We start from the raw sequence: 27,943 nt of genomic DNA, 5'->3' as shown, positions 1-27,943 counted from the left end.
AAAACCGATGTCATATTCGGATTCAGCAGTTCAAAATACATAAGTAACTTACTATTACGGGTCTAGGAAAATTTATAAAAATAAATTGCATGCACGACAAATATACGTCAAATTTGCTCATTTCTCCGAGAAAAAGTCGCTTTTCCGGAAAACAGAGAGGTGAACGGGAAATATTAAGATCATTTTCAGACTCAGCAGTTAAAAAGACATTGGCGAAATGGTATTTCGTAGCTGAGAAAAATTTTATCTACATTCTGTAAGGGTTAACAGTCGAAAAAACACCAAAAATGCCCAAAAATGGCCATTTTTCCGAGTAAAATCGGCTTCTTCCGAAAATTGGAGGCAGATGGGAAAAAACGGAGATCATATTCGGATTCAGCGTCTCAAAATACGATAGGGATACATTCTCTCGCCCGGGAGGCATACTTAAACAAATGCGTTTTCGATGTTTTAGAACCGTCCTCGCACAATTCATGCGAAAAGCGCTAATGTGCAATTTATTGCTGGTAGTTTCGTGATGAAACTTGTCTCAAGTGCCGCAATTGTCCAAAATTTTACTTTTTTAACTTTATTAGAATGATAATCTACCGCTTTAATATCTTTAGAATGAATTTTGATAATATCAAATGGCTCCAAAACTCTGAGATTTTCACGTATCATGCGAAAACCGCTAATGTCCAGAGTCCTTTTTTTTAATTACTCCGTCCCAGACAGAGGAGGAGCTGGAAACTGTTAAAGATCCTTTTCTGCAATCTTTCCCTTTAATGTCAGAACATTTTTTAATCCCGCATTTAAAAGGCTTCTACAGTTTTTAGCAGTTCTCTCAAAATTACAGAAAATGGACATTAGCGGTTTTTGCATGAGCTGATTAAATTAAAACAGTAATTTAGTACACAGCACTTTCTGTAATCTAAATTCACAAGGTCGATCAATGATCTTTGCAATCATTTATATGACGAGCACTCTAGTGTGAGTATGAGCATGGTTTAGACCTTGATCGTTGACGCCACAATCACTGACATCACAGTCAGACCTGTCCTGTATGAGTATAATGCCAACAAATACTTGCACTTCTGAAAGATCAATTTGCATTTTCTCATTAGATAAATAGATGCACTGAAAGTTCAATGAACTTTCAGGGAAACCTTAGGAAGGAAAAGAAAGTTTAAATTGTTTTTTCGTTGACACCGTGATCATTGCCACAAATTTCAGGAGCCTCATTGTTCATGATTGTAGTGTCAACGATCATGGTGTCAACAAAAAATTTTGTTTTTTAAAATTTGGCTCAAGCAGATTTTAAGTTTTCGTAGACTTCATAATCGTTGACACCATGATCACTGCCTACTTGGTATTCGACAGACCAGAGCAAGATGTCAACGATAAGCTCATTTTGTGTTTGACACAATGGTTGTTGACACAATGATCACTGATCCTGTGAGTTTCAATAATTTGATTTTTCTGTAATCATGGCGTCAACGGTTATTGACCTCATTATCACTTTTTCTGTTCATTAAAACCATGCTATGTAATGAAGAAAAGTTTAATTAAACAAAAAACCTTTCTTGTGAGTTATCTGGGAAATAAAAACTTACTTCTCCTAATATTCTAAAAAGTGATGATTTTCCACACCCATTGGGTCCACAAACAAGAACATTCATTCCAGATTTTACTTCAAACGTCAGGTTCTCGACTAACACATCACCATTTGGAGTTATTAAAGGCACTTTCTCAAAGCGTATTATATTATCTTGAAAAATAATTCTTCCAGCACCAGGAATTAAAGGAAACTTGCTTGAATTTGATTTTCCTCCTATAATAAAAAAAAAAAATAATAATTTGCAAAATTTTAAAAATAATATGAATTAAAAGGAGGATAGAATGGACCTCTGAAAAGAGTAAGAACCAAACACTACATGGGATATGTTTACTAATCAAAATATCATGAAAAATACATTAAAAATGTTAAAAACTTCTATAATTAACTCATGAGTGAGTGGTAAATGTTAAGAGTTCACACTGCATTAGGCAAGAGACTAGAGCTTGGTTTCATACACACTTTCTTCCTCTTTTGATATAAAATATCTCTGATTTTGTCAAAAATAAGTCACTACACAGGAAAATTCTTCCAACATAAAATATACCAAAATTGATGTAATGCTGGATTGGACCCAGGTAAACTCTTGTGTGAGAGGGAAGTATAAAATTAACCTACACAAAAACCACCGTTTTCGTCTAGTGTTTAATTCGAAACGTTTTAATGCTCCAATCATCAGATTTCGATAATAAAACATGTGTGGGGGTGTTAAATTTCGTATCCTGCCTAGTGGTCTCTTCAGTCAGCCTGCCAAGTAATTACCTCCTTTCATATTTTAAAATTAAAATGACAAAATCTGAATCAAGTAAACAAGTGACCGTTTCACACAAGGACTCCATACTGCACCCTATCAAGTTTTTTAGAGGAGCAGTTCATTCCGTTTTGGGGCAAAATGCAGGATGTTTCAAAAATCCCGCACCCCCTTCTAACTTTTGAGCCGTTAGAGATAAAAAAAAACCTAAACTTTGGGAATATCTCTATCTCAAAAGGGACTATCTTATGGAGGGGGGGGGGGTTCAACAATTTGGCCCCTACCTTAGGGGGGGGGGGGTGGGGGGCCCTTACCTTATTTTTTCAAATAGTAACCCACTCTTGTGATATCTAGACATTGGAAAATTTCTCCGCCGCGATTCGCCGCGAAATTTTTAAAATGTGCTTAGGAATCTGAAAACCGTACAGAAGCACCGATCATAACCCCCTGATCACGAAAATATAAAGCGAAGTAACGCGAAATCGGCCATTTTCCGGATTTATCGCGAAAGCGCGCGGAATCCGTACATTTTCGTTAAATTTAGGTATGTGTGCGTCTAAGACGAAATTTGCCGCGCTTTTTTCAAAATAAGAAATTACGGAGTTGTTTCTGAGCATTGGTCGTCATTGGCTACTAGCTATCAACGTTCGCCAATGGCATTAAAATACTGATGAAAGAAATGGCATAAACATAACCTCAAATAATTTTAACATGAGCATCTCACTAAAATTTAATTGATGTCACTAAAAAAATTTTAAAAAACGAGTATATATTGATAAAAAGGGCTTTTAAAAAGTTGCCAACTGATATTTTTTAATCAGGAATAAAGTGCTTCTTCTGTAAAATAAGATTAGAGAGGGAGAGAGAGAGGGAGAGAGAGAGAGACAGACCGATGGTTTGTTAAATAAAAGTAAAAGCTTTATTTTAAGTTGTCAAACGCAAAAAACACTACAAAAAGAACTATGAAATCAGCAAAAATAACAGCGATACTCGGGAAAAATAACCGCGAAATCGGGGAAAAATAAAAGCGAAATTTTCCAGTGTCTAGCTGATACCTCATTGGAAAGAACATTGAAGACTAAGAATTTTGGCGCAAACTGCAGATCAAAATCTTAATTTTTAAGCGAGTTATGATAAGTCACAGGTCAATTTTGACTTATGATGTGAAAATCATAACTCCGGTTCAAATTATCGTAGAAAAAAAATTAAACGGAAGAATTTACCAAATTGTAAGCATTTTTAAGTAAAAATCACAGGAATCACTTCAAACTAATTGTAAGTGGGGTTTAAGACCACAAATAAGTCAGTTCAAGTCACACAATTTTTCCGCAAAATGAACCAAACTTTTCCTGACTTTCCTCCAATATGTTTTGCCTAACTTTTGACTCCCTTTCCCCCAGAAGATAGTCCCTTTTGAGATAAAAACATTCTCAAAGTTTAGTTATTTGATCTCGAACGGTTCAAAAGTTAAAGGGGAGGAGCAGAAATTTTGGAACACCCTGCATACAAAATAAGAGGGCGTATTTACATCATAAGGAACCATATCCATTGAAACATGAGCCCTGTCTTGCATGTAGTCTTGTGGGTCTGACAACTGATGTCAGAATGGATATAGTTCCTCCTGATTTGAGTACGTCTAGATATGCCTTCATGATGATCCTTGAGGTAATGTTTCATGGTATCAACGATCATGGTGTCAACAATCCCATCAACTGATCGCGGAGTCAACGATTGTTGAAGTCATGCTCAGGCCGTAAAAAGTCAAAATGGGCCCTGAGCATGGTGTCAACAAATAAAAAATATATTCCTCGCAAGTAAAACCAAAAAAATAAGTTTCCGGGAGAGGTTCGGGTCTCAAATAATGAAATTATGTCAGGTTAGGTTAGGCTGGGCAAGTTAGAGTTCGGCAGCGTGCAGATCGGAGAAGGATTGGTTCAGTGAAGTTAGGTCAGGTCAGATGATGTAATGTTGGGTTAGGTTAGGTAAAGTTGAGTAAGATTAGGTTAAGTTAGGTAAGAGTAAATGACACAAGAAAAACAAGACTTACAATTTGAAAGATGTTATTGGGGGAAGTTTTAAGTTTCGTTGACACCATGATCATTTACACCGTGATCATCTTTCATAAGAGGCAGAATTTTTTATTTTTGGATGAATATGGTGTTAACGAAAACTAAGAAAACCTGTTTGTTGACACCATGCTACGTACTCAGCCTTGAATACAACAAATAGAAGCTTCAATAGCTGTTCCTCAAAAACTAAATTCATGTAACCGAGATTTTTAAATTGCTTTTGCTACAATTAGATTTTAGGATCCAGCTGTAGGGCACCTAATGTCAAAATGTTTTTCTGACACTCCCTTAAGCAATATTTCAATTTTGAGGTTTCTGATACCAAGGGCACCAAGGCCCTATTACCCATGGATGACCACTTTCAGAACGGCAATGAAGTTTGGGTACTTGTTGAAATCTCGAGACAGGTCACAGTTATTGACGTTTAGATTAGATGAAACTTCCTCACATAGAAGTGAAAATCTTTGTTGAGGAGGCCTGACACCCACCATCTTCAAGGAGGTAAAAGATGAGAAGCAACTTGAGAATTACAAAAAGGGACCTTCTTCCTGTGATACCTCTTGGAAAATAGGATGAAAAAGAACATTTTTGGCGAAAACCACAGGTCTGCCACAGTTTCAAAGTGATAAAAATTGTATATCTCGGGTTGATTGAAGGGTAAAACCGGGTTGGGAGAAGGGAGTTAGCACAAGCAGATGGAACTTAAAAATATTGAATCGTTATCACGATGACAGCTTGGAAAAAGGCAAAGGGCAAGTACGAGGTCTGTTAGATTAGAAACCGGATTTTGGTCATAACTAGCCCACAATGCGTCCAAATTACGTTTTCTTGAGCTTTTCTGATAGCTGAAAATATATTTAGGAACGCTACGTTCACAAATTTGAAAAATCCTAATTAGCTTCGTTGGTATGTGGCTTGAAGTAAGAAAACCTCAAGGGTGTTTTGCGATTTTTATGTGTTGACCGAACTTGTCTCTCTTTTTTCGGTCTTGCACTATATTTTTCAACCTTAAAGGACGATTAGAGTTTCTTCTCCATATCGTAGCCGTACACTAAAGTATTGTCACCGAAAATTATCCTATCCAAAAATGTAGGATCATTGTTAGAACGTTCAAGCAGCTAGAGGGAAATTGACTTTTGGGTGGATTTTCGTTCAACGGACAACGATCAAGGGGCAAGTGTACCTGAAACTCGATGCGTGTCTACATATTCTATCAAAATTGTATGTACAGAGCCTTCAGAAATATTACTCTGTTCAACAAGCTCGAAACGACCATTTTCGAGCACTTTTGCCCGCACTTCCTCCACGTGACAAATGTCAGTTGCCGTTGAGGGTCGATTCCCATGCTCCTCATCTTTGACGAACTCCTGACCAGTTTTGAATCGTTTAACCCATTCGAAACAGTGGGAACATCTCATACAATGATCATGGTAAACTTCACTAAGCATATACCAAAAGTTTCGGCACAAGGTATACCGAGTTTAAAAACAAAATTTAATGTTGAATCTTTGCTCTATCAGTGATCGCATGATGAAAATCGCAAAACGCACCTGACTTACTCGTATTCAAGATGACACATAATAAACACTGATCAAAATAAACAAAATCTGTGAACGTAGCGTTCTTAAGTATATTTCCAGCTATCAGGAAAACTCAAGAGAACCTAGTTCGGACGCATTGTGGGCTAGTTATGACCAAAATCCGGTTTCTAATCTAACAGACCTCGTATCTATGTTGTTTACCGGTTCGTTACAATGAAATCTGGTTTGCCTTCTATCTGCCGAAAATTTCAATATACTCACCAAATTACCGAGATTTCCGCTATTTACACAGCCCCTATCTTGAAAGAATGTATATTTTTGTCAATTCTGATGCCAGAATAATTTTTAACGTGTCATAGAACTCCCAAAAACATTTTTCTGTCCCAGTTCATTGGTAAACGACGGAGATACGAATTTTCTGCCATTTTGAGCTTCAACCGGCCGCCATCTTTAATTTTAAGGAACCACCATTATGAAATGGCTACATCCTGTGACATATTTTGATTTCTTAAGGGCACCTGCGTTTGCCAAATATTTTCTTTGTTTCATGCTGTTCCAAATGAGGTCTCATACAATGGGGGTTCTCATTTGAAATTGTCAAGATGAATTCGTCCGCCCTGTTCCCCTGGGGGGTGGGTAGGTTACGGCCCCTTTCAAGAGAGATTTCCATTTTTCTTTAAGGAAGTGTTATTCAAAACCGCACATCAATATCTTCAAACATTCTTGATACTTTAACAAGTATCCATATTTGAGCTTCATCCTGTGAGAGGTGGGGTCAGCCAGGTTGGTATTCCGTTTGTAAGCAACTACGATGCAGTCGTCGAACGGTGATTGAAGATTGACTATGCTTGCCATCAGACTGCGGTCAATCTTTGATCGCTATTGGAAGATTGCATCGCAGTCGCTTGTAAATGGAATGTAAACAAGAGCCAACTTAGCTGACTACATCTCTGCGTCCACTCAATGCAAAACTGTAAGAAGAGAATAAAAACTGTAGGTCTAACGTATGGAAGACATATGATGCTGAGAGAAACTTTGACAATTGCAGGCAAAAATTGTAGGAGTAAAGTAAAGGTAAACAGGTTTGTTTAGAGGTTACATGAATGAAGTTTTTATGAATATTCACTCAATGTTCTAGACCTGAATTTGTGGATCTAAATTGGAGATTTGAAGAGTTACCATTATAAAAAAATTAGAGAGCATGTAAGACAAGAAAACACAAAGTTTTCTCACGGATCTAGAGCTCTGCATTCTGTTTTACGAGAAAGGCTAAAAAACCAATAAAATATGTTCAAAATACTGAGTAAAGTAAAGTGAATAAAAGTGACTAAAAAGTACATCAAATCACGAGGCAATTGACTCTTGAAAGAGAAAATTTTCCTACCTACCTAATAGTCCATTTGTGGATGAGCTGCCAGATTTGTCAGCGATCATAGTTCTGACATAGTGACCTTTATTGAGATCAGCTAAAACCCTCCTAATTTCTGTGACTCGAGCTGTAAAGCCAGCTAATCTGGACATATCTCTTCCAGCCAAAACCAATCTTCCCATGGCTTCAGCCAGTTTTACTAACATTCTTCCAAGAGTATAGTAATTCTACGTAAAAAGGAAGGAACAAGACACATTAGAGAACATAAAATATAAAGATTTCAGATTTATAAAATGGACCACTAAAAAGGGTAAAAATTTCAGCACTACAAAAAGTGCTTCCTCATAAAAAGTTCACTAGGAACATACTGGTCACGTTGAGGACATTTAAAATTAGCTTGCAGAGGATAAATTATCGTTAGTAGTTAAAATTCGGTTAGGACCGTGTAAATAATTTAACTATCAAAGTAATGCCGATTAATTTGACATTTTACACACATTTTGTACTCCTTGTAAGTTCTCATCATATCCATTCAAACTTGAGACACTCTTGCGGTAGTGCCTCGCTCGCCTTTAGTAGTATAAAATTGCACTAAACATGCTGACAACCCTGAGAAAACAACCTTACCTTGCATCTGCTACATTTTAAATTTGATGAAGAAGATTTTCTAGATAACTTCGAACGCAATAAGGGTTTTCTAGGACATTGGTTGGAAAATGAAAAGTTATCAGCAGACAGATGGACATACTTTGACGCAAATTTAGTGAGGTTGACTCTCACTCTGATTTTCCCCTGAGTCATAAGTACGTGCTAAGATGTATGTTTGTAAGTAGAGTTGAGCATGCCATTAATCAAATTTAAATGAAAATCACAGTTGAATTTCTTCTTTTAGTCGCCATTTTAGAATATATTACCGAGGTTGATTGTAAGGAGGTTAGTGCATTTGCCCATTTGTACGCCATGTTGATGGCATAATTCTCAGCTATTCTTAATAAATCTATAATTGTCTACTTGAACATACTTCTTTTCCTCAGCAGAGGATAAATTTCACAGGTTCCTCACCCCCTTTCAGCAGAGAAAAGTACTTTCTAACAGTCTGCGTAAGATCTTTAACTTTATGAAACTGAGAGAGCCCCCGAGTTCAGGAATTTGTATTCAGAGTTTTGAGTCCTTCTTCAGAATACCTTCTTTTTCAGTCAAGCCTAATGGGCTGCCATGTGCCGGGGAGGGGGGGGGGGGCTCAATTTCTTAAATAAGGAGGACTGATGATCAAAATTTGCTACCTCCATGCCACTGTTGAAAAACTTGGAAGATGTCTTAATTTATTAAAAGGAGAAATCAATGAGACTGCATGCGTAAAATTCTCTCCTAATTTTCCAACCAACGAGCAGAAAATTCTTGAGAAAATGCGGAAATAAAAACCACCAGACTCTGTAATACTTTAAAAGGATTCCCACATTTTTATGCAGCCCAATGGCGATTGCAGGATTTGATCCTGGGTGCCTCATATACCTCGAAACTGAATCCCCAAGGGGGAAACATGACCTCCTGTAAATGTTAAATACTATTTCATGCAATGAATGATTTTGTTGCTTAAACACCAGTTTTTGTCAAATTGAGGAATTCGATGGATGGAAGGTGAACTTACCCGAAATCGTTCGTCTTTAGATAAATGGGCAAGTGAAGTATCAGTTTTCATGAAAGGCATGCTAACTGCATAAAATCCGACAACAGTGGCAATGTCTGAAATGGGAATGTTATTGTTAAAAAAAGAGGGTTACTTTTTTCCTTTCTATAAATGAGATGACCTTAGATTTTGAGGCAAAAATCAATTGGATTGTATTTTGAAATGAGACTTTTGTATGCGACGAATATGAGTCTTAAACTAAACTCCTCTGAGCTGGAGTTTTCCTTTAAAAAAATTAATTTCTTCCAAATTATGACCTTATACCATCTGTAATAATTTTTTCAGTCAAATTCACATGTAAGATTATAATTTCAGTTTCCAGGGGTTTTCAAGGGGGTCATAAACTTTGAACTGAATAACTTTTCTATATTTATTTGGAAAATCGCAATTAAGATCAAAGGATCAGTGTGAGGATGAAAAAAAACCATGGAATCCTTTGCTGGGATCTACTGTTTTAGAAAAATTTTGTGTCTAGATCAAAAAGAACGAAGGCAGGTCAGTGAATAGGTTGTGTCATGACTTTTTTGAGATCTCTTTTAAGTTTGATGTAGTTGTTACATACAGGGTGATCCAAAAGTCCCATCCACCCCCTCTAACTTTTTACCTAATTGAGGTAAAGATTTGAAACTTGGGGGATATTCCTAGGTCAAAGGGAGCTACTTTTGGGCCCCCCTAAAATTTTCAGGGGGTCCCCCTTGGGGGGCAACGGCCCCCAACTTTAAATTTTCAAATAAGAAGACCCCCTTTGTGATAGCTCGTTCGAAAGAGCATAAAAAAAGAAAACTTTTCGCGCAAACCCAAAGTCCATATCTCAAACCGTTTCAAAATGGCGGCCGGTTAAAGTTCAAAATGACCGAAAATTCACACCGGTTATTTGTTGATGGATTTGCGCGAAAATCGGTATTTAGGGGTATTTTGACACGAGAAAAACGAATTTGACGTTAGATTTTCAAAAAAAACCAAAATTTCCAAAATGGCCGCCGGTTAAAGTTTAAAATGGCCGAAAATTTTCACCTTGGTTTTTTCCTAATGGATTTGCCTAAAACTTGGAATTTGAGAGTATATTGGCATAAGATAAACAAAGAGGTTGTTCCATCCCCCATTAGATTTGGCCTCCTATCAAATATGATCCATCTTTTCGGGAGTGATACAGTAGCATGCAAGACGTTCAAATATGGCGGTCATTTCGACTTAGGCCCCCCCAGAGAGGGGGGGCGGGGGGTCAAAGACAAAACCTTCAACTGCCTATAACTTTTGAGCGACAAATCGGATTGAGTTGAACTTTTTTTTAAATGAAAGATCTCAAAAAGATCTATCTGCTGATACCAGAAAAATTGAAAAAAAGTTAAATTTAATGCAAATTTTTAGCAATTTTTTGATTTTTTAGGAGACAAAATTTTCAATTTTGTCGTGTTTCGGCACCGCGCAATGACTCTACTAAAACAAAAACCAGTTTTTTAGATTCTACACTCAATTTCCTATAAGATGCAATAAACCGCATCTTGGGGAAACGTTTAGATCGCGAGCTATGGCTCGTCAAAGTTAGCCCCGCGCTGAGCGCGCGCCCCCTGCGCTGTTCGCATATCCTCCCCCATCCTAAATGCAAATTAACATTCTACTACCCAGCTTTCGTATATATCTGCGTTATAGGTACGTGAAAATCCAGCAAGTTCGGGATTTCCAGTGGAATTGATGCTTTATATCTCTCCCCCCCCCCCCAAACCCGGCCACTGTGCTCCAAATTTTGTGCGAAAAAGAATTATAAACATTTTCTTGTTACATGTTTTTGCTGATGTAGCACCCTGTGACTACGAGATCGAATTGAGGTAATTTTTTATCCCACCTCCCAACCTCCTTGTGTAACCTGTGTGTACCCTTGTGTAACTGCTTTCAATTCACTTAATAAATTACTTTTTTTATACCTATTCTGTTCATTTTAGCGTGTAATCTAGAAAACAAATACCTCCAGTTAGACACAAGAAAAAACTATTACAACTTGTAGGTAGGGGCAAACTTCAGTGCCAGTGGCCGGGTGGGGGGGGGGGGGGGGGGCGAAATAAAGTATCAATTCCACTGGAAATCCCGAACTTGCTGGATTTTCACGTACCTATAACGCAGATATATACGAAAGCTGGGTAGTAGAATGTTAATTTGCATTTAGGATGGGGGAGGAGGGGCAACAGGATCGGTGGCAGACGCGTGGAGGATATGCGAACAGCGCAGGGGGCGCGCGCTCAGCGCGGGGCTAACTTTGACGAGCCATAGCTCGCGATCTAAACGTTTCCCCAAGATGCGGTTTATTGCATCTTATAGGAAATTGAGTGTAGAATCTAAAAAACTGGTTTTTGTTTTAGTAGAGTCATTGCGCGGTGCCGAAACACGACAAAATTGAAAATTTTGTCTCCTAAAAAATCAAAAAATTGCTAAAAATTTGCATTAAATTTAACTTTTTTTCAATTTTTCTGGTATCAGCAGATAGATCTTTTTGAGATCTTTCATTTAAAAAAAAGTTCAACTCAATCCGATTTGTCGCTCAAAAGTTATAGGCAGTTGAAGGTTTTGTCTTTGACCCCCCGCCCCCCCTCTCTGGGGGGGCCTAAGTCGAAATGACCGCCATATTTGAACGTCTTGCATGCTACTGTATCACTCCCGAAAAGATGGATCATATTTGATAGGAGGCCAAATCTAATGGGGGATGGAACAACCTCTTTGAACTTAGATTTATAAAAAAAATCAATTTATGGTCATTTTGAACTTTAACCGGCGGCCATTTTGGAAATTTTGGTTTTTTTTGAAAATCTAACGTCAAATTCGTTTTTCTCGTGTCAAAATACCCCTACATACCGATTTTCGCGCAAATCCATCAACAAATAACCGGTGTGAATTTTCGGCCATTTTGAACTTTAACCGGCCGCCATTTTGAAACGGTTTGATATATTGACTTCGGGTTTGCGCGAAAAGTTTTCTTTTCTTATGCTCTTTCGAACGAGCTATCACAAAGGGGGTCTTCTCATTTTTTTTTTTTTTTTTTTTTTTTTTTTTGAGAGCTTGCGCACTCCAGGTACAGTTCATTGGCCTTAGTCGTGTAGACAAACAGCCACCGCTAAATGACGTCTTCCCATTTGAAAATTTAAAGTTGGGGGCCGTTGCCCCCCCCCCCCAAGGAGGAACCCCCTAAAAATTTTAGGGGGGCCAAAAAGTAGCTCCCTTTGACCTAGAAATATCCCCCAAGTTTCAAATCTTTACCTCAATTAGGTAAAAAGTTAGAGGGGGTGGAAGGGACTTTGGGATCACCCTGTATAAAGACTTATCCCATTTATAGTAGTGCAGCTGAGTTGCTTTAATTTCAACTGATCACGCTGAAATCACCTGCCTGGCAAGTGATAAAAATGTACCTTATTCATACAGTTGATGCTCTCTAATTCAAAGCCATTTGATTCAGAATGCTTGATAATTTAGAAAAGGTGGTCTCTAGAGGAAAGTTTCAATACTTTCTTTAAAAAAGCATGGATTTTTCATGTCACCCCCCCCCCCCCCCAAGACCCTGGTTTCCCTTGTCAAATGATAAAGTCTGTCTATTTATCCAAAAATAAAACGAACTTATTCGTTTTGCATCTGTCAGGTACAGAGACCCCTCCTTTTTTTAGAGAAGAACGTTTAATTTTTTATTAATTTTTCTTATTGGCCAGGTCAGGTATCGTAACTTAACAGTTACGCAATAATCTCCAACTAGGGCTTGTATGACTGCGATGAGGCAATTACAAGTCAGAGAATGTGACTATTACATCATAGTTTTGCTAACGTAAACGTTACATAATCACTCCTATAGATGTTTCAGCGATCCTTTTTGGAAGTCAAGGGGTACTCAACCTATCACTATTTTCCCAGCACATGTCTGAAATTTGGATGCTCTTCCAAACCTCACCTCTTATGGTACGCCTAAAAATGTTTTACCCTATCTTTCCAAGTCTGCCTGAGTTTGACTGCAAACTACTGTCTTCTTAGCACGGTCTGTTCTCTTCTTTAGCACGCTTGAGTTTGGATGTCATTTCCTTCTTACTGCTTTAGGACGGATGGTATAAACTAGCATACAAGATGCCTGACCAGTTAGGGTTTTTTCTTCAACTAATCTTAGCTACCCTCTCACAGATGATAATTTCACAAGGCGCGATGCAAGTCCAGATTTCTGAGAAAGCCTTCAATCACTAACAAGGGGAACTTCCCAAGTTGCCACCTCCGATTGGGCTGAAAAAATTTGTACGAACTCTTTGGATGAATCCATTTGACCTGTGCTTTCTTATTTTTTCCAATGCGCCCTGGAAACACCCCAAAAAAGTTCCGAAGTCTTGTTTTGAGCGCTCAAGTCTATATACGCAGATTAGCAGCATTCTTCCCATATCAGGTGGTGGCTCTGCGGTAGAGCGCTTGCCTTGTAAGCGGGTGGCCCAGGTTCGATCTCCGGGCGAGGCGACTACTTTTTACGATCGAATTTTATATTCTCACACATTTTCTGCAACAGCACTTCACATCGAATCGCATTTACAAATTGATCAATGATCAAAAACTTCTTCGATTAGAAGTACAGATTCTTGTTTTTTTCTGTTGTGCGCGCGATTATGTCGCCAATCACTGTTCTTTCACATTAGTCGCCAACCCCTCCCCCTCCCCCTTACACCAACATATTTTACCTCATCAGCCGTATGCGTCATGATTTTTCGAAAACGACGACGAGCAAAATCATTACCCATACGGGATAGATGTTTCAGTAAAAATATGTGTGTGTGAGGGGGAGGGGGCGGGTCGGCAGCTAATGTGAAAGAGCAGTGATTGGCGAGTTAATGGCGCGCATAACAGAAAAAAAAAACAAGAAAAAAAAAAACAAACAGTTGTACTTCTAATTGAAGAAGTTATTGATCATTGATTAATTTGTGTTTGGTAATGGTTGTAATTTAATTGATGTTTTAAGTTCCCATGTTAAATGTGATTCGATGTGAAGTGCTGTTGCTGAAAATGTGTGAGAATATAAAATTCGATCGTGAAAAGTGGTTGCCTCGATCGAACCCGGGACCGCCCGCTTACAAGGCAAGGGCTCTAGCAAAGAGTCACCGCCTGATATGGAAAGAGTGTTCCTGAATTGCGTATATAGACTTGAGCCCTCAAAACAAGACTTTTCCGAATTTTCTTGGGTTGTTTCCAAAGCGCACTGGAAAAAACAAAAAAACACAGGTCCAATAGATTCATCCAAGGAGTTCGTACGAATTTTTTCAGCTCGATCGGAGGCGGCAACTTGGGGAGTTCCTTTTGTAAGTTTATTACGGTTTTTTTGTGTCTGAAAGGGACAATAACATTATCGTACCTTGGTGTCAAGTTAGGCTTACTTTCAGCTGTTAAATCCAAAATGGACCTTGATTCTTTTTCCATCACCGACCAGTATCCCAAAAAATCGAATTTTCCCAAAAAAAAAAAAAAAAAAAAAAAAAAACACACATTTCTGGTATCAAGAGAAAGCAATAAGGTTGCTTCAGGGCTCAACAGCAAAAAGAAGGTGGGAGTAGCTCCACCTGCTCAAAATATGTAAATTTTCTGCTCCTATAGATGCAAAACAAACAGATCATTGGTGCATGGTGGTAACTCGGCAGTTTGTCATCTGACCGGAAAAACCTCATTATAAGGCACAGCTGGGAAAACAGTTTTGGAATGCTATACATGTTATTTTATGTATTTTTGGCTGCTGAGTATAAGAATGATCTTGGTCTATTTTCAGTCATGCACTTATTACCTAGCAAAGTACATATTTTGGTGTGGAAAATGCAGATCTTTAATTAAAGTGGTAAGAATAGGGAAGAAACTCAGGCCATTTTTGGATTCAACGTTTAACATTGGAACATTACACCGTAATCACCTACCAAATACCCAGTATTCTAGAATTCATTTATTAATTTATTTTAAAACCTATATAATTAAATATCTGGAAAATCATACACTTTCTGAAATAAAATGATTTCTCCTTGTTACTAGAACAGGTGCTTGTAAAAAAATAGACTGAATGATTAATCTAAATACAATACCTACATTTCCCAATAATATTGTCAACAAAACCGATCACAACTCGAAATTCTAAGAACTTGCGTAAATGCTGGGTCTGTAAAATAAAAAGCACAATTAAATCAACCCTTATAATATAATCATATAAGAGTTTCGCATAATGCTAACGGTGCCTAACCTATCGGTAATCTAATGATGGGCATGTCCCCTGCCCATTCCACTGCATCACCCTTCCCTGTCAACGCTGCGCTTACTTAATCCGCTACTCTTTTCTTACTTCACCCCCAATTTTCCTTTCTCTTTCTCTCAATTCTACCTTACCCATTCACTTCCTATCCTTCATTTCACTTCTTCAGTGATTCCAGTGATCTTGCAGTGATTCGAAAATATTTTTATAAGATTGTTTTCTTTCTCACAGTAAATTATCAGCATTATTGACTCCCTCAATAATCTTGAACATATTATTCTTCATGAAGCACTCTTTACAAAAATGTTTTCTTTTTTAATGAAAAGTATCATTATTATGGACTTCCTCGAGAATTCTGAGCATACATTATTGATTTCTTAAAATTTAATCTCCTTCCATTGTTTGGAAAATCTTTTTGGCCATCGAAAGGATTTATTCCCTGCTTATTCTTTTTAAATTCACTCACATGGGGCAAAGCAGACCTTACAGGTTGCTAAGTACACTTGGGAGGTTGGGTCGCGTAACCCCCTAGTATCTAAATTAAAGAATGATAAAAGATACTACGTTAGTGACCAGCGATTGACGTCAAGGCTGTAAGGTTAAAGCACCAACTTTTGAAGTCTGAATTTATAGAGATGGCAAAGCTTTCCGATTTTTTTATAAATCAAACGAACCCAGCGAGTCGATTGTTAAATTGTTATCAAATGAACTTGATCGATAAACCCTTTCTTGGCAATGTTATTTATCAATCCAAATCATTCGATAACGATTCAACAATCCAAGTGCTACTATGGGAGGGAGAAAAAGGAGGAGACAGTAATTAAAATAGTATGGTAACATTTCACACACACTAAAACCTGTGATTCTAACTTCATTTTTCTTTACAAACTAACTTTCTTCAAAATACAGTGCTTACAAGTTTTGAGAAGGCAGCAAGAACGGTCAGCTTCTCTCGATTGTTCCCTTGATAGAAAGCAACTTCTTCAGAATTAGCAATTAGCCTGGAATTGATGTATCGAAATTCTCCCTCTAATTTCTGCTCAATAACAGTCATTCGACCAGCTGGTCGCCTGAGATATGTTAAAAATGAGCCAGAAACTACAAGGTATCCAAGCATTAAAAAAGGTGTCTGAAAACAGAAAAAAAAATTTAATTTCACATTAGGGGAATACGAGTCAGTCTTTTTAAAGCTTCGAATGTAAACCAATTTTAAGGTATATGTGATACTTGGTAGCAAGTTTTTCTTTGAAATGTAGGTACAACATAGTAGAGTGTTCCAAAAAAAAGTCGACCCCCGAAAACTTATGTTTTATCGTTTAAAAAGTGTTCAATTTGGTTGGAAAACACTTTATTATTTAACTTCATTATATAACTTAATCATAGTATACAGGGTGATCCAAAAGTCCCTTCCACCCCCTGTAACTTTTTACCTAATTGAGGTAAAGATTTGAATCTTGGGGGATGCTCCTAGGTCATAGGGAGCTACTTTTTGGCCCCCCTAAAATATTCAGGGGGCTCCCCTTGGGGGGGGGGGGCAACGGACCCCAACTTTTAATTTTCAAATGGGAAGACCCCCTTTGTGATAGATCGTTCGACAGAAAATTGCCACCTCGGTTTTTTGTGATGGATTTGCCTAAAACTCGGAACTTGAGGGTACTATGGGATAAGATTGACACATTAGAACTTAGATTTCTTAAAAAAAAGATTTTCGATCATTTTGAACTTTAACCGGCGGCCATTTTGGAATTTTCGGTTTTTTTGAAAATCAAATTTCAAATACGTTTTTCTCGTGTCAAAATACCTCTAGATACCGATTTTCACGCAAATCCATCGACAAATAACCGGTGTGAATTTTCGGCCATTTTGAACTTCAACCGGCCGCCATTTTTAAACGGTTTGAGATATTGACTTCGGGTTTGCGCGAAAAGTTTTCTTTTTTTATGCTCTTTCGAACGAGCTATCACAAAGGGGGTCTTCCCATTTGGAAATTAAAAGTTGGGGTCCGTTGCCCCCCAACGGGAGCCCCCCTGAAAATTTTAGGGGGCCCAAGAAGTAGGTCCCTATGACCTAGGAGCATCCCCCAAGTTTCAAATCTTTACCTCAAGGTAAAAAGTTAGAGGGGGTGGAAGGAACTTTTGGATCACCCTGTATATTACCTATATATTTTGTAAATAGATAGGGTCGGTTCTTCAACCCACCCACTAAAATATTGTATATAGTCTAAGTTAACATAATTAGGATTGATAATTCTCTGTAGTCACCAAAGACATAAAGACGGAGTGCTCGTATCTAAAAGCACGGGGAAAAAGTGAAGCCTGGTTTGGCGCTGGGTGCTTGTGTGAGTGTGTAATTGAGCGCGGGAATCCATGGCAGTAAACGGAAATTTGATTTGAACTTGTCCTCTTGATTTTTTCACATTTATTTTTCGAAACGTATTTTAAATGCCTAAAACGAATATAAACAGAAAGTTGGGACTGCGTCCTAATATAATAAACCTACTTTTGCTCGGTAACAGGCAGTAATCTCAGATAAAGTTAGTTTTTCTTCTGCTCATGGTGGTTCTGCCGGTTAAAACAGGCCGTTACAGTCGTAGATGACCGTTACTCCCAAATGAAATTAATCGATCGACGACCGACCAAAACTAACCTAAAGTTATAAAAATATGAGTGTGTAAGTGAATTTGGGCAAACATCAACCTTAAATACTTTGTTTCCGCAATTTTATTAAGTGCCCGTCCTACATTTGAATTTCAAACGTGTCCCGATTTCGCCGCCAATCCTCTAGCCAATAGTAGAGGTGATTGAAAAGAAGCTTCATTTTTTTGCTTTTAGCGCTCCGTCTTTATGTCTTTGGTAGTCACCTATTTTAATTCGTAAGAAGAAGAAAAAAAACTTCTGGCCACGTTTTAGATTTTTAGGTGAAGTTTAAGTGCTGCCGCATCGAACATTTGTGAAATTTTCAGTCCCGAAAATTGAGATTTTTTACGATTTGGCAATTTTTTTTTATGGATTTTTTTTTAAGTCACGCTTGAGCCCTAAAAATTTGAGATAGTAGGCTCCTAACATGCTCCTTTTGATATAAATTAAACATTTTGGCGTGAAAGATCCGGAAGTATTTTTAAAAATTCGGAAACTTGGCCAAAAACGCTACTCCGGCGCAAATTACACAGAAATCGGCGATTTGACTAATTTTTTAAAGTTTGAAGAAATAATGCGGGCGCCGTAAAAATTTGAGGGAGTTGACTCCTAATACCATTGTTTTAGTAAAAAATAATAGTTTTGGTCTGAGCGACACGGAAGTATTTAAAAAAAAAAAATTCGAAATCGCCCGAAAACTTCATATCCGGCTCAAATATCCTTTGAATCACTGCTTTCCATGCTCTTCAAAGGACGTGGAAAACAATTCGCTGATAATACTGAGATAAAAAGTTTAAATAAAAAAATGAATATAAACCGAAAAATTAAGCAAAAAGTGTTAGGAGATTGGACTGGTCTAATTTTTACAATATAAGAATCATTTTCACCTACACAACTGATTTATTATGATCAGAATTATACGACACAATATTTAAAGAATATCAACATTGGTATGAAACTAATTATCACTGTAAGTGCATTTCGATGCAAAGAAGCAATTAAATGTGAAAAGAAATGAAAAAGTTCTGACAAGTTTATGAAAGTTATGACATTATACCTCCTATATTGTGATAGATCTGCGGAGGAATAGATCAAATATTACTGAGTCAGATATTTTCTAGGGGATGATTCAATGGTTTTTATTTTTATTCATTTATTTTTTTTTGAAGGAATTTATTTAAATATAACGTAACTACTACAAGTATTTCCTTGTATCTATCTACATGATTTAAAACTAAAACTAAACGAGCCAACATTCTATGACTGTTTCAAAGCATCAATTGTATTTTTTAAACAATTAATCAAACATTTTACTTTGAGACTAGGTGGTGGGTGGAATAACTACCTATGACAACATGTATAAAATCAACATTTTTTACGTGGGTTATGAAATATTATTCAAAAACGCACAACAGGTCACTCTCAGGGTATAACCAATTACAAAAAATGCTCTTGCAGTTTTTCTACGGCGCAAAATCAGCGACACATGGAATAATCAAAACTTCAAATGCGATTTTCTTACACCTATGTATGTTTTCCGCTGTTGGTGGTGATTCCAGCTATGACCTCTATTATGTATCTAACAAAATATAAGAACTTGCGAAACCGCTTAAATGTGTCCCTACATTCCAAGAAACGATACGTGGATAGGTATGAGTTCTGTTGCTCTTACTTGACTTTACTATCTACCTGCTAAGAAAATTCCATCCCCAACAACTGGAAACAACTTTAAGTGAATTCACAGATCTGTGGTCAGTCAATCTAGTTTAAGACAATGAACACCATCACAACGGTCTATTCAACCTCCAGCAATTCTTATAACTTCCAGCAAATCAAATTACATAGGTAATTAAATGAAGGAATTCAGAGTCTATCAAAACTATTGCCGAGCGGACTAATACTTACGGTTGGACGCGTCTGTGATTTGGTAAGATATCCTTAAAAAAACACAGCTGTCATTCAATTTGTAAAAGTTGGAATGTAGAAAGCTTGTTCTAGCTACTACTTATGAATTAAAAAATAAAAACTATGGCATGCTTGATCTGTACCTGAAAGCCCAAGTGTGTTGTTAGCCTGTAAACGTAAATAATGATGTCCAAAAATGGCTTGCAAACATTGGAGTAAAGGTCTGCAAACATTTCGCAGAACTTATCAACATCCGTTGTTAATAACTGATCTGCATTTGCAATCCGATTATCTAGGTTGGACATTTTATAATAGGTGAAACCCCTGGAAAAGATAAAAAGATATAATATACCAAAAATTATGAGTTGCTGTTATATTTGCTAAGACATAAAAGTATTTAACCGAAATATTTATGTTGGAGGATCCTGTACACTCCATATACAGGTTTAGCCTAGTCACTTACCAGCACAGTGACTTTTTTCGTAATTGACATAGATATTTGAAACTTCAGAGACCTTCCTAGGTCTAAAAAAGCAACTTTTTGGTCCTCCCATTTCGGGGGGGCGGCCCCCTCTACAGAGGTCGGGGGTAACTTTACTTTTCAAATGGCAACCCCCCCCCCACTTTATGACACCCCCTTCAAAAGATAATACCCAAAGAAAAATTTTAAAATCGCGGGTCAAAATGGCGGCCGGTCAAAGTTCAAATTAACGGAAATTTGGCATTTCCGTTTTTGTCGACGGATTGGGATGAAACTCAGTCTTCGGCGGTTTTTCGGGACGAGAAAAACGATTCTGGCATTTGCTTTCCAGGAATTTCAGTCCTTTTTAAAATGGCGATCTAGAGCGGCAAGTGGATAATTAGGCCGCTTACCTGTGGATTTGCATGAAACTTAGTATCCTGGGGTATTTCGGAACAAGTGAGAGGAATCTTTCATTGAATTTTTAAAATTCTGAAAAACTCCAACATAGCGGCGGAGAAATGGCGGGAGCTTGGTATTACGGACGTTTACTGATGGATTCGCATGAAACTCGGCCGCCGTTTTGAAGTTGGTGTTACAAAAATTTAATGCAAAAGAGTAATTTTTTCGGAACACGAAGAACCGGAGTAGAGTACCTTCATAGGCAGAGTACGGACAATTCAAAAATTTAGAGGTTGGGTTTGATCAGGTAATGTAGCTCTTGGGGTACAAAAGGGCAGCCAAACGATGGATTCAAATTATCCTGAGGTAGGTACTAGTTTTCACAATTCTTACTACCCATCGTAGGCACGCTGATTAAAAATTAAAAAAGCACCTATAAGACATTGCTTTCGCATGAATTTTCTGTTTCAAAGTCTTAATCTTTAAAGACGTTTGTTTACAATGCGCTGTGGGCCATATTGATCAATCTTTCAAATACATAGGTTGGCAGCGGCACTTTTCTAGTGACTTTCGTTTCGTTCATCGCCCTATTGGGCCCTAAGAGCTCCATAAATCGAGTTGTCCATACTCTCCCTATAACCAGAGTAGGTGCTCTAAACCAGGGCACCCACTTTTATGGGAATCTGTCGGTAAACGTCCCTAATACCAAGTTCCCGTCATTTTTCTACCGCCACATTGTAGGTTTTTAGGAATTTACATTACAGAGCACAACCCTGACTTCCTGCAACCATTAAATCCTCAATACAACAAATGCACGTTTTTGCACCTCTTTTTTTTCACACCATAAGAATGAGAGAAGCTTGCCGGCCCAGCTCCTCCTTATTTACTTGGGTTGATGCAAAGCGCGCGGTCCCCCCTCTCCCCGTCATCGTAAGAGTAGCTTAAAATGAGCATTTAATGGAGGTTGCTTGCGTGATACAGCAAGATTGACTAATCACACTTAAGGTAATGAGACCTGTGAGTAGAGTATCCAATAGAGAACACCTTTTTCTTCATACCATATGTATGAGCAAAGCTCGCTGTCCAGCCCGCCCCTCCTTCTTTTTTTTTACTGAACTCTGATCGAAGAATATTTTTCAAGATAGTTCAACTTGGGGATCGCGAACGAATGATCGCTTCTCAAGAGAAATTCGTATGTTGTATATACTCTTCTTCAAAAACATCTGATTAATACTAATCAACTGCTACGGTTCGAGCTTTTTTTCAAGAATCTACGGCGCGACAACAACATTAAGCCTCAGTAGCAGGGATTTGAGCTTGCTCCCACCTAGTAGAAGTTCACTGGTGAAGCATACATAAAAACGAGAGAATTACCAATGCTTAATTAAGAAGGCCCACCGAGTGCCGACCGACCGGCCACTCAGTGGGCCTCTAAAGTAGCGCTACAGAAAGAAAGTGAATTTTTAGAAGCATCTGTAGTTCTCGAACTCAACGACCTTCAAGAGTCCCTAAAAATGAATTTTGTACAGTTTGAACGTTTACTCTGATTTATTTACACCCAAATCCGGCTTTGGAACCATATTTTGGCGCGCGAAAATCGGTCGGCGCGCGTTGAGTTGAAACTTCAATCGTCCATAACTCTCGAACCCTTTGGTTCTGCAACTTAATGGACCACTCGTGGGATGCGGAAAAAGACAAACAATTTAAAGAACTGGTTTTGGTTCAAAAAAAAAAAAAAAAAAAATTGAGTACTTTATAAGTTCTTTGTTTAAAAGAAATTTTCTCGACCCAAAAACTGAAAAAAAAAACACATACAGGGTTATTCAAAAGTCACGCACCACTGGCCAAAACTGTAATCCTAATTAAGATATCGATTTGCGGTTAGTGACGTTTTTCCTCATATTGAGAGGGAAATTTGTTGAGGTACTTTCCAGTTTTTGATCCCCTCAGGGCAAGGGGAGCGCAGTGCAACTAAAAAATTTCAAACCGCCACCCCCCTCATGGCCAGTGGTAGGTGACTTTTGAATAACCCTGTAGGTTATCTTGAAATGTGATTTCGGGATTTTGACCTTTAAAATCCTAAAGTGTGCAATTTCAGACAATTTTTCGTCCAAAACCCGACCTCCATATCTTTCTTATTTCGAGAGATATCGAGGTTCATAGATTCTGACTCCTCCCCCCCCCCCCCCCTAGCGCTGTCCCAACATTGTTTAGGGGTCTGAAAATTTGGGAAAAGAAGCGCTCAAGTATAAGTACTCAATAGACAAAGTTTGAAGAAATCCCAGGAGGGGGGGGGGGGCGAAAAAAAGCCGTTTTTACAGCAAGCTCTTTCAAATACAAAATTTAAAGCTACAGAATTAATTTTGAGACATAAATATATTGTGAAAAAGCAAGTATAATAGACAATATTGGATATTTGCAAAGATAGAAAAGTTAATAATTTAAAAAAAAGAAAATTTAAGATTGAAAGATTTAAAACTTACTTTAAATAATCAGTATATAGATGATGAGTCAGGCGCGTTCTTAATCGAAGCTTGAGTTCTCCAATACTCCACTAACACAAAGAAGAAAGAAGATAAATTAAAAAAATGAATGAATACATGTGTGATGATTTACAATTGGTTATTACTTATGTTAGTTTTAATGGATTGACGTGAAGTTAGGAGATGACTGGCTTTTGTAACACTCTCTTTCTCAAGGGCCTCATCAAATTTACTTATAAAGAACTCAGCAATATGGACCAGATAGAAGGAAATTAATGCAATAAACTATGATTTGACACAGGCACATAAAGTATTTTCAGTTTTGATAGTGACTGAACATTCTCTGTGGATGAAGTTGGGAAAACTTAGAGTTTCTTATTGACATCATTTATTAAAATTAAGGCTGGGCCATTGTAGTTCTTCAGCTTTGAATCAAATCAACTCAAAACAAAAGAAAAAAAAATTGTTTTATTAGATTTGTGGCTGTTGAGCCTTCTGAATCGGTGTATGTATAAACATCAGATGTCGATTGAGATACAATGATTTTAAAAAAAAACCGGCGCTCCGCTTCGCTTCGAGCCGGTTTTTGGGGGGCTTCGCCCCCCCCCCCCAAGCCCGCCAGGACGCGCGCTTCGCGCGCGTCTTTTCAGGGTCGTCTGCACATCTGGTTTTTCTTATTTTTAAGTGTCCCGCGCATCCACCGCGGAAAGGAAGTGTATTTCCCGAAGTAGGATTTTTGTAGTAATAAAATTGTACGTCTGTAAGTCATTGTGTAATCGATAGTTTTTTTCCAGATATTTCCTTTCCTTGGGCCGCTGTGCCACGAACAGTTCTTCCAAAAACTTTCTTCACCTGACCCACTAAATGACACGCAGTTTGTCCAAAATCTTCCTTCCCCTGAACCACTGAGCGACGAAAAGCTTGTTCAGAAACTTCTTCCCCTGACCCACTGTGCGACGAAAATTTTGTCCAAAAACTTCCTCCCCCTGACCCACTGTGCGACGAAAATTTTGTCAAAAAACTTCCTCCCCCTGACCCACTGTGCGACGAAAATTTTGTCCAAAAACTTCTTCCCCCTGACCCACTGTGCGACGATCAGCTTTCGGAAATACTTTCTCCCCCGACCCACTGTGCGGCCCTGCTCCGGCCGGCTCCCCTCATGCCGCGCACCCCCCGCCTAAGACTTTCAGAGTTCGCCATTTTTAAACGGCTCAGCCGATTTAGCTCAAATTCAATACCAAACCAGTCCTAGGGGAGAACTACCACCCATAAAAGTTTCAGCTCAAAATATTCATTTTCGCTCGAGTTATCGAGTGGACAAGATTTAACCTCCCCCACTTTCGAGCCCCTCAAAATCTATTGCCTCAAATTTCAATTTTTTTTTTTTGCAGAATAGTAGTTCTAATGAGTCTCTACTAAATGCAAAAAAATTGGTCAAAATATCTTTCAACGTAAGAAAGATATAACTACTCAAAAATCGAAAAATCTTAAAAAGGCGGAAATTGTTGAGGTTTAATGAAATTGATGAAATATAACGCAAGATTTTGCAAACCTGTACGATGCATGTATTATATTACTCATGACTTGGTCAACTGAGCCAGAGACTTAGCGATAAGATGAAGCTCTCTCTCTAGTTCTAATTTTCTCTTGTAGGCAGTCCCCTTCTGCACTTGTACGCACGATGTCATAGACTAAGCCTTATTTCCATCGATATATACTCTGTACTATCTAACGAGGTGTTATTTTTTAATTATCCCTAATACCTTAACAGGTTATGGGCCCAGAGTGAACGTGACCATCATGTGAAAAACAATCGTGCGGAAAAATCTCGAGAACGACGAAAATTTTAGTCAAAAATTACGGGCGACATAGTGCCAACGGGCGACAAAGTGCCAACGGGCAACAAAGAGCCAACTTCGGGCAACAACGTGCCAACTAATTCGACGAAAAATTTAACGTTCGTTTTTGTGATAAAAATTTCGGGCAACAAAGTTTTCGGCCAACGAAATTTTTCGGTCAACACAGTGACAACTAAATTGAAATTTTTCGGTCAACACAGTGACAACTAAATTGAAATTTTTTCGGTCAACACAGTGACAACTAAATTGAACTTTTCGGTCAACACAGTGACAACTAAATTGAACTTTTCGGTCAACACAGTGACAACTAAATCGAAGTTTACGTGAAACTAAATTTCCTGAAGAAATACTGTATTTTCTGGGCAAAATCGGTGCCAATCAATTTATCGGTGCGCATCAATACGCAAAACAAAAATGTCTGAATCGCACGAATATCAGTTATTAGACATGCGGGCCGTGGATAAACTCAAAGGAAAATCAAACTATGAACTTTGGAAGTTTCAAGTGCAAATCCTTCTGGAAGAAAAAGGCGCGCTGAAAATCGCAACTGGAGAGGACCCTAAACCTGCAGCAACTGACAGACCAGATGACACGAAGTCACAGGAAGCCTGGACAAAGAAGGACGTCATCGGTAAAAGAATCATCTTTACAACACTCGAGAAGACCATCATGCCATCCATCATGTCGTGCAACTCCTCAGCTGAAATGTGGGTTCGTTTGTAAAATTTGTATGGTAGGAACCAAGAGGAACAAAAGCAAGAGTTAATCAGAGAATTTTTCAGCATTAAATTTGAAAGAGGCACGCCTATGACTCAACATGTGAGTAAAATTCAAAATATCTTTGCTCAACTTAAAGCTGTTGATCAAACAGTTAGTGATGAGATGCTCATGTCAAAAATTTTAACTACACTCCCGGAAAGTATGGAAAGCTTTGTAACATCATGGGATGTATTGTCCATTAATGAGAAAACGGTCGAGAGATTAGTCTCCGAACTTCTTTTGGCAGAGGAAAGATTAAAAACATCGAAAGAGTCTGGCGTGGCTTTTTCAACTAGTTCATCCTTAAGCTGTTATCGGTGCCATCAAGTCGGGCATTTAAAACGCAATTGTACAACAGTGTTAAAATGTGAAAATTGTGGTAAAGGTCACCTGACCCAATACTGCAGAAACAAGAAAGGTGAAAACAGTACAAATACTTGTAGTATTTGTAATAAGGGAAACCATTCAACTGACAAATGTTGGCATAATAAGGCCAATCAAAAAGGTAATGCAAAGAAAAATATGCAAAATTCCACGGGCGAAAAAGGGGTAGCATTTTCTCTTAATAAAATAAAGACCGATGGTGTGGAGTCTGATGAGTGGATTGTTGATAGCGGAGCCACGAGCCATCTCACGAATAATTTAACTGACTTGAGTGACGTAAAGAATGCCAACATCGAAATCGGTGTTGCGAAAAAGGGTAATAGTCTAAACATAACAAAAATTGGCCAAGTGTGCGCCGATGAGTGCTCGCTAACAAAAGTTCTATTCTCAGACGAAGCAGCAGGGAATCTTTTGTCAGTGAAGGCAATAACTGAAAAAGGTGGAACAGTTCTTTTTACAGAAAATGAAGTGTTAATCTCCAAAGATAACGTTGAAGTTCTTAGAGGAGAAAAAGGAGATAACGGGTTATATACAATAAAATTGCATCCTAAAATCATCGATAAAGCTCTTTCAGCAAATGTTGTAAATGATGCATGGATGTGGCATAAGCGATTGGGGCATATAGGTGCTCAAAATATGTGTAAACTTTTAAAATTGAGCGAAGGAATGAATTTACAGAAACAGCAGGTAATTGAAACTATTAAAAATTGTGAAGTCTGTATTCTCGCGAAGCAGACCAGATTACCATTTGAAAATGATAGGCATAAGGCTAGCCGACCTCTTGAAATAATTCACAGTGATGTGTGCTATGTAAGCCCACCAACCTGGGACAATAAACAGTACTTTGTAACTTTTGAGGATGATTTTTCAGATTTTGTCCAAATTTACTTGCTAGCAAGCAAGTTTGGCTGATCGCGTCATTCCCGGGTGCTCGGGTTCACCTGACCCTCAAACCTACAATGAGGCATTAGCTTCTCCAGAACAGCATAAGTGGCAAGCTGCCATTGATGCTGAAACAGCAGCGTTGAAAGATAATAAAACTTGGGTTTTAGTCAACAAGAATGAAGCTAAAACTTCAAAAATTCTCTCAAGTAAATGGGTGTTTAGAACCAAAGAGGATGGTACTAAAAAGGCCAGACTCGTAGTACGGGGATTTGAGCAAGGAGACATTGATTACGGGGAAATATTCAGCCCTGTTGCCAGCATTAGTTCTATCAGAACACTTTTGGTATTAGCCGTTGAGCGTGATATGAACATCGCCAAATTTGACATTAAATCAGCTTTTATTAACGCGGAGCTTCAAGAAAGTGTTTTTATGTACATTCCGCAAGGCTTTGAAAAATCTGGCATTAAGGGGGTGTGTTGAGGTTTAATGAAATTGATGAAATATAACGCAAGATTTTGCAAACCTGTACGATTCATGTATTATATTACTCATGACTTGGTCAACTGAGCCAGAGACTCAGCGATAAGATGCGATTAAACCGAAAATTTATACAGTTCTTCATAAGACCAAAATGGACAAAATTGCAAAATTTGAAGAAGCTAACATAAATCTAACGATAGTTATCGTGAACGAAAGAATTGCTGACATAGGTCGGGTAACTATTATAGGTGGGATACCACTTATGATAAAATGTTTTTTTTCCTAAAAAATGTATCCATAGTTATCAATTTTCTACTTTAAAAATTTAAAAACAGCTGCTAATTTTTAGACTTACTGTGAAACCTGTTTTAACCAATTTTAACAGATATTTTCTGCTGTCCCATGGATTTGCTACTGCAAAGGCGTGTAAAAGAACCTGTCCATAG

The 27,943-nt window shown here is 38.0% G+C and overlaps 1 protein-coding gene across 3 annotated transcripts in view; it reads right to left on the bottom strand.

The window, feature by feature from the left end:
* The window catches only part of LOC109039912 (ATP binding cassette subfamily D member Pmp70), a 135,093-nt gene that overhangs the window by 51,886 nt on the left and 55,264 nt on the right, over positions 1-27,943 (bottom strand). For all 3 annotated transcript variants that reach the window (XR_002009771.2, XM_019055638.2, XM_019055639.2), the window contains exons 6-12: positions 23,130-23,200; positions 19,928-20,108; positions 16,160-16,372; positions 15,084-15,153; positions 8,973-9,067; positions 7,344-7,551; positions 1,593-1,810 (exon numbers count right to left, since the gene is read on the bottom strand). Coding sequence is in view for 2 of the 3 variants with exons in the window: in XM_019055638.2 (XP_018911183.1) it covers positions 1,593-1,810; positions 7,344-7,551; positions 8,973-9,067; positions 15,084-15,153; positions 16,160-16,372; positions 19,928-20,108; positions 23,130-23,200 (1,056 nt within the window). In the remaining variant the exon portion in view is untranslated. The remainder of the gene's footprint in view (positions 1-1,592; positions 1,811-7,343; positions 7,552-8,972; positions 9,068-15,083; positions 15,154-16,159; positions 16,373-19,927; positions 20,109-23,129; positions 23,201-27,943) is intronic.

This window comes from Bemisia tabaci, unplaced genomic scaffold (genome assembly GCF_918797505.1).
Source record: "Bemisia tabaci unplaced genomic scaffold, PGI_BMITA_v3".
Classification (NCBI taxonomy): Eukaryota; Metazoa; Arthropoda; class Insecta; order Hemiptera; family Aleyrodidae; genus Bemisia; species Bemisia tabaci.
The sequence above is the reverse complement of the archived record's forward strand: the minus strand, read 5'-3'. Positions and strand labels throughout refer to the sequence as shown.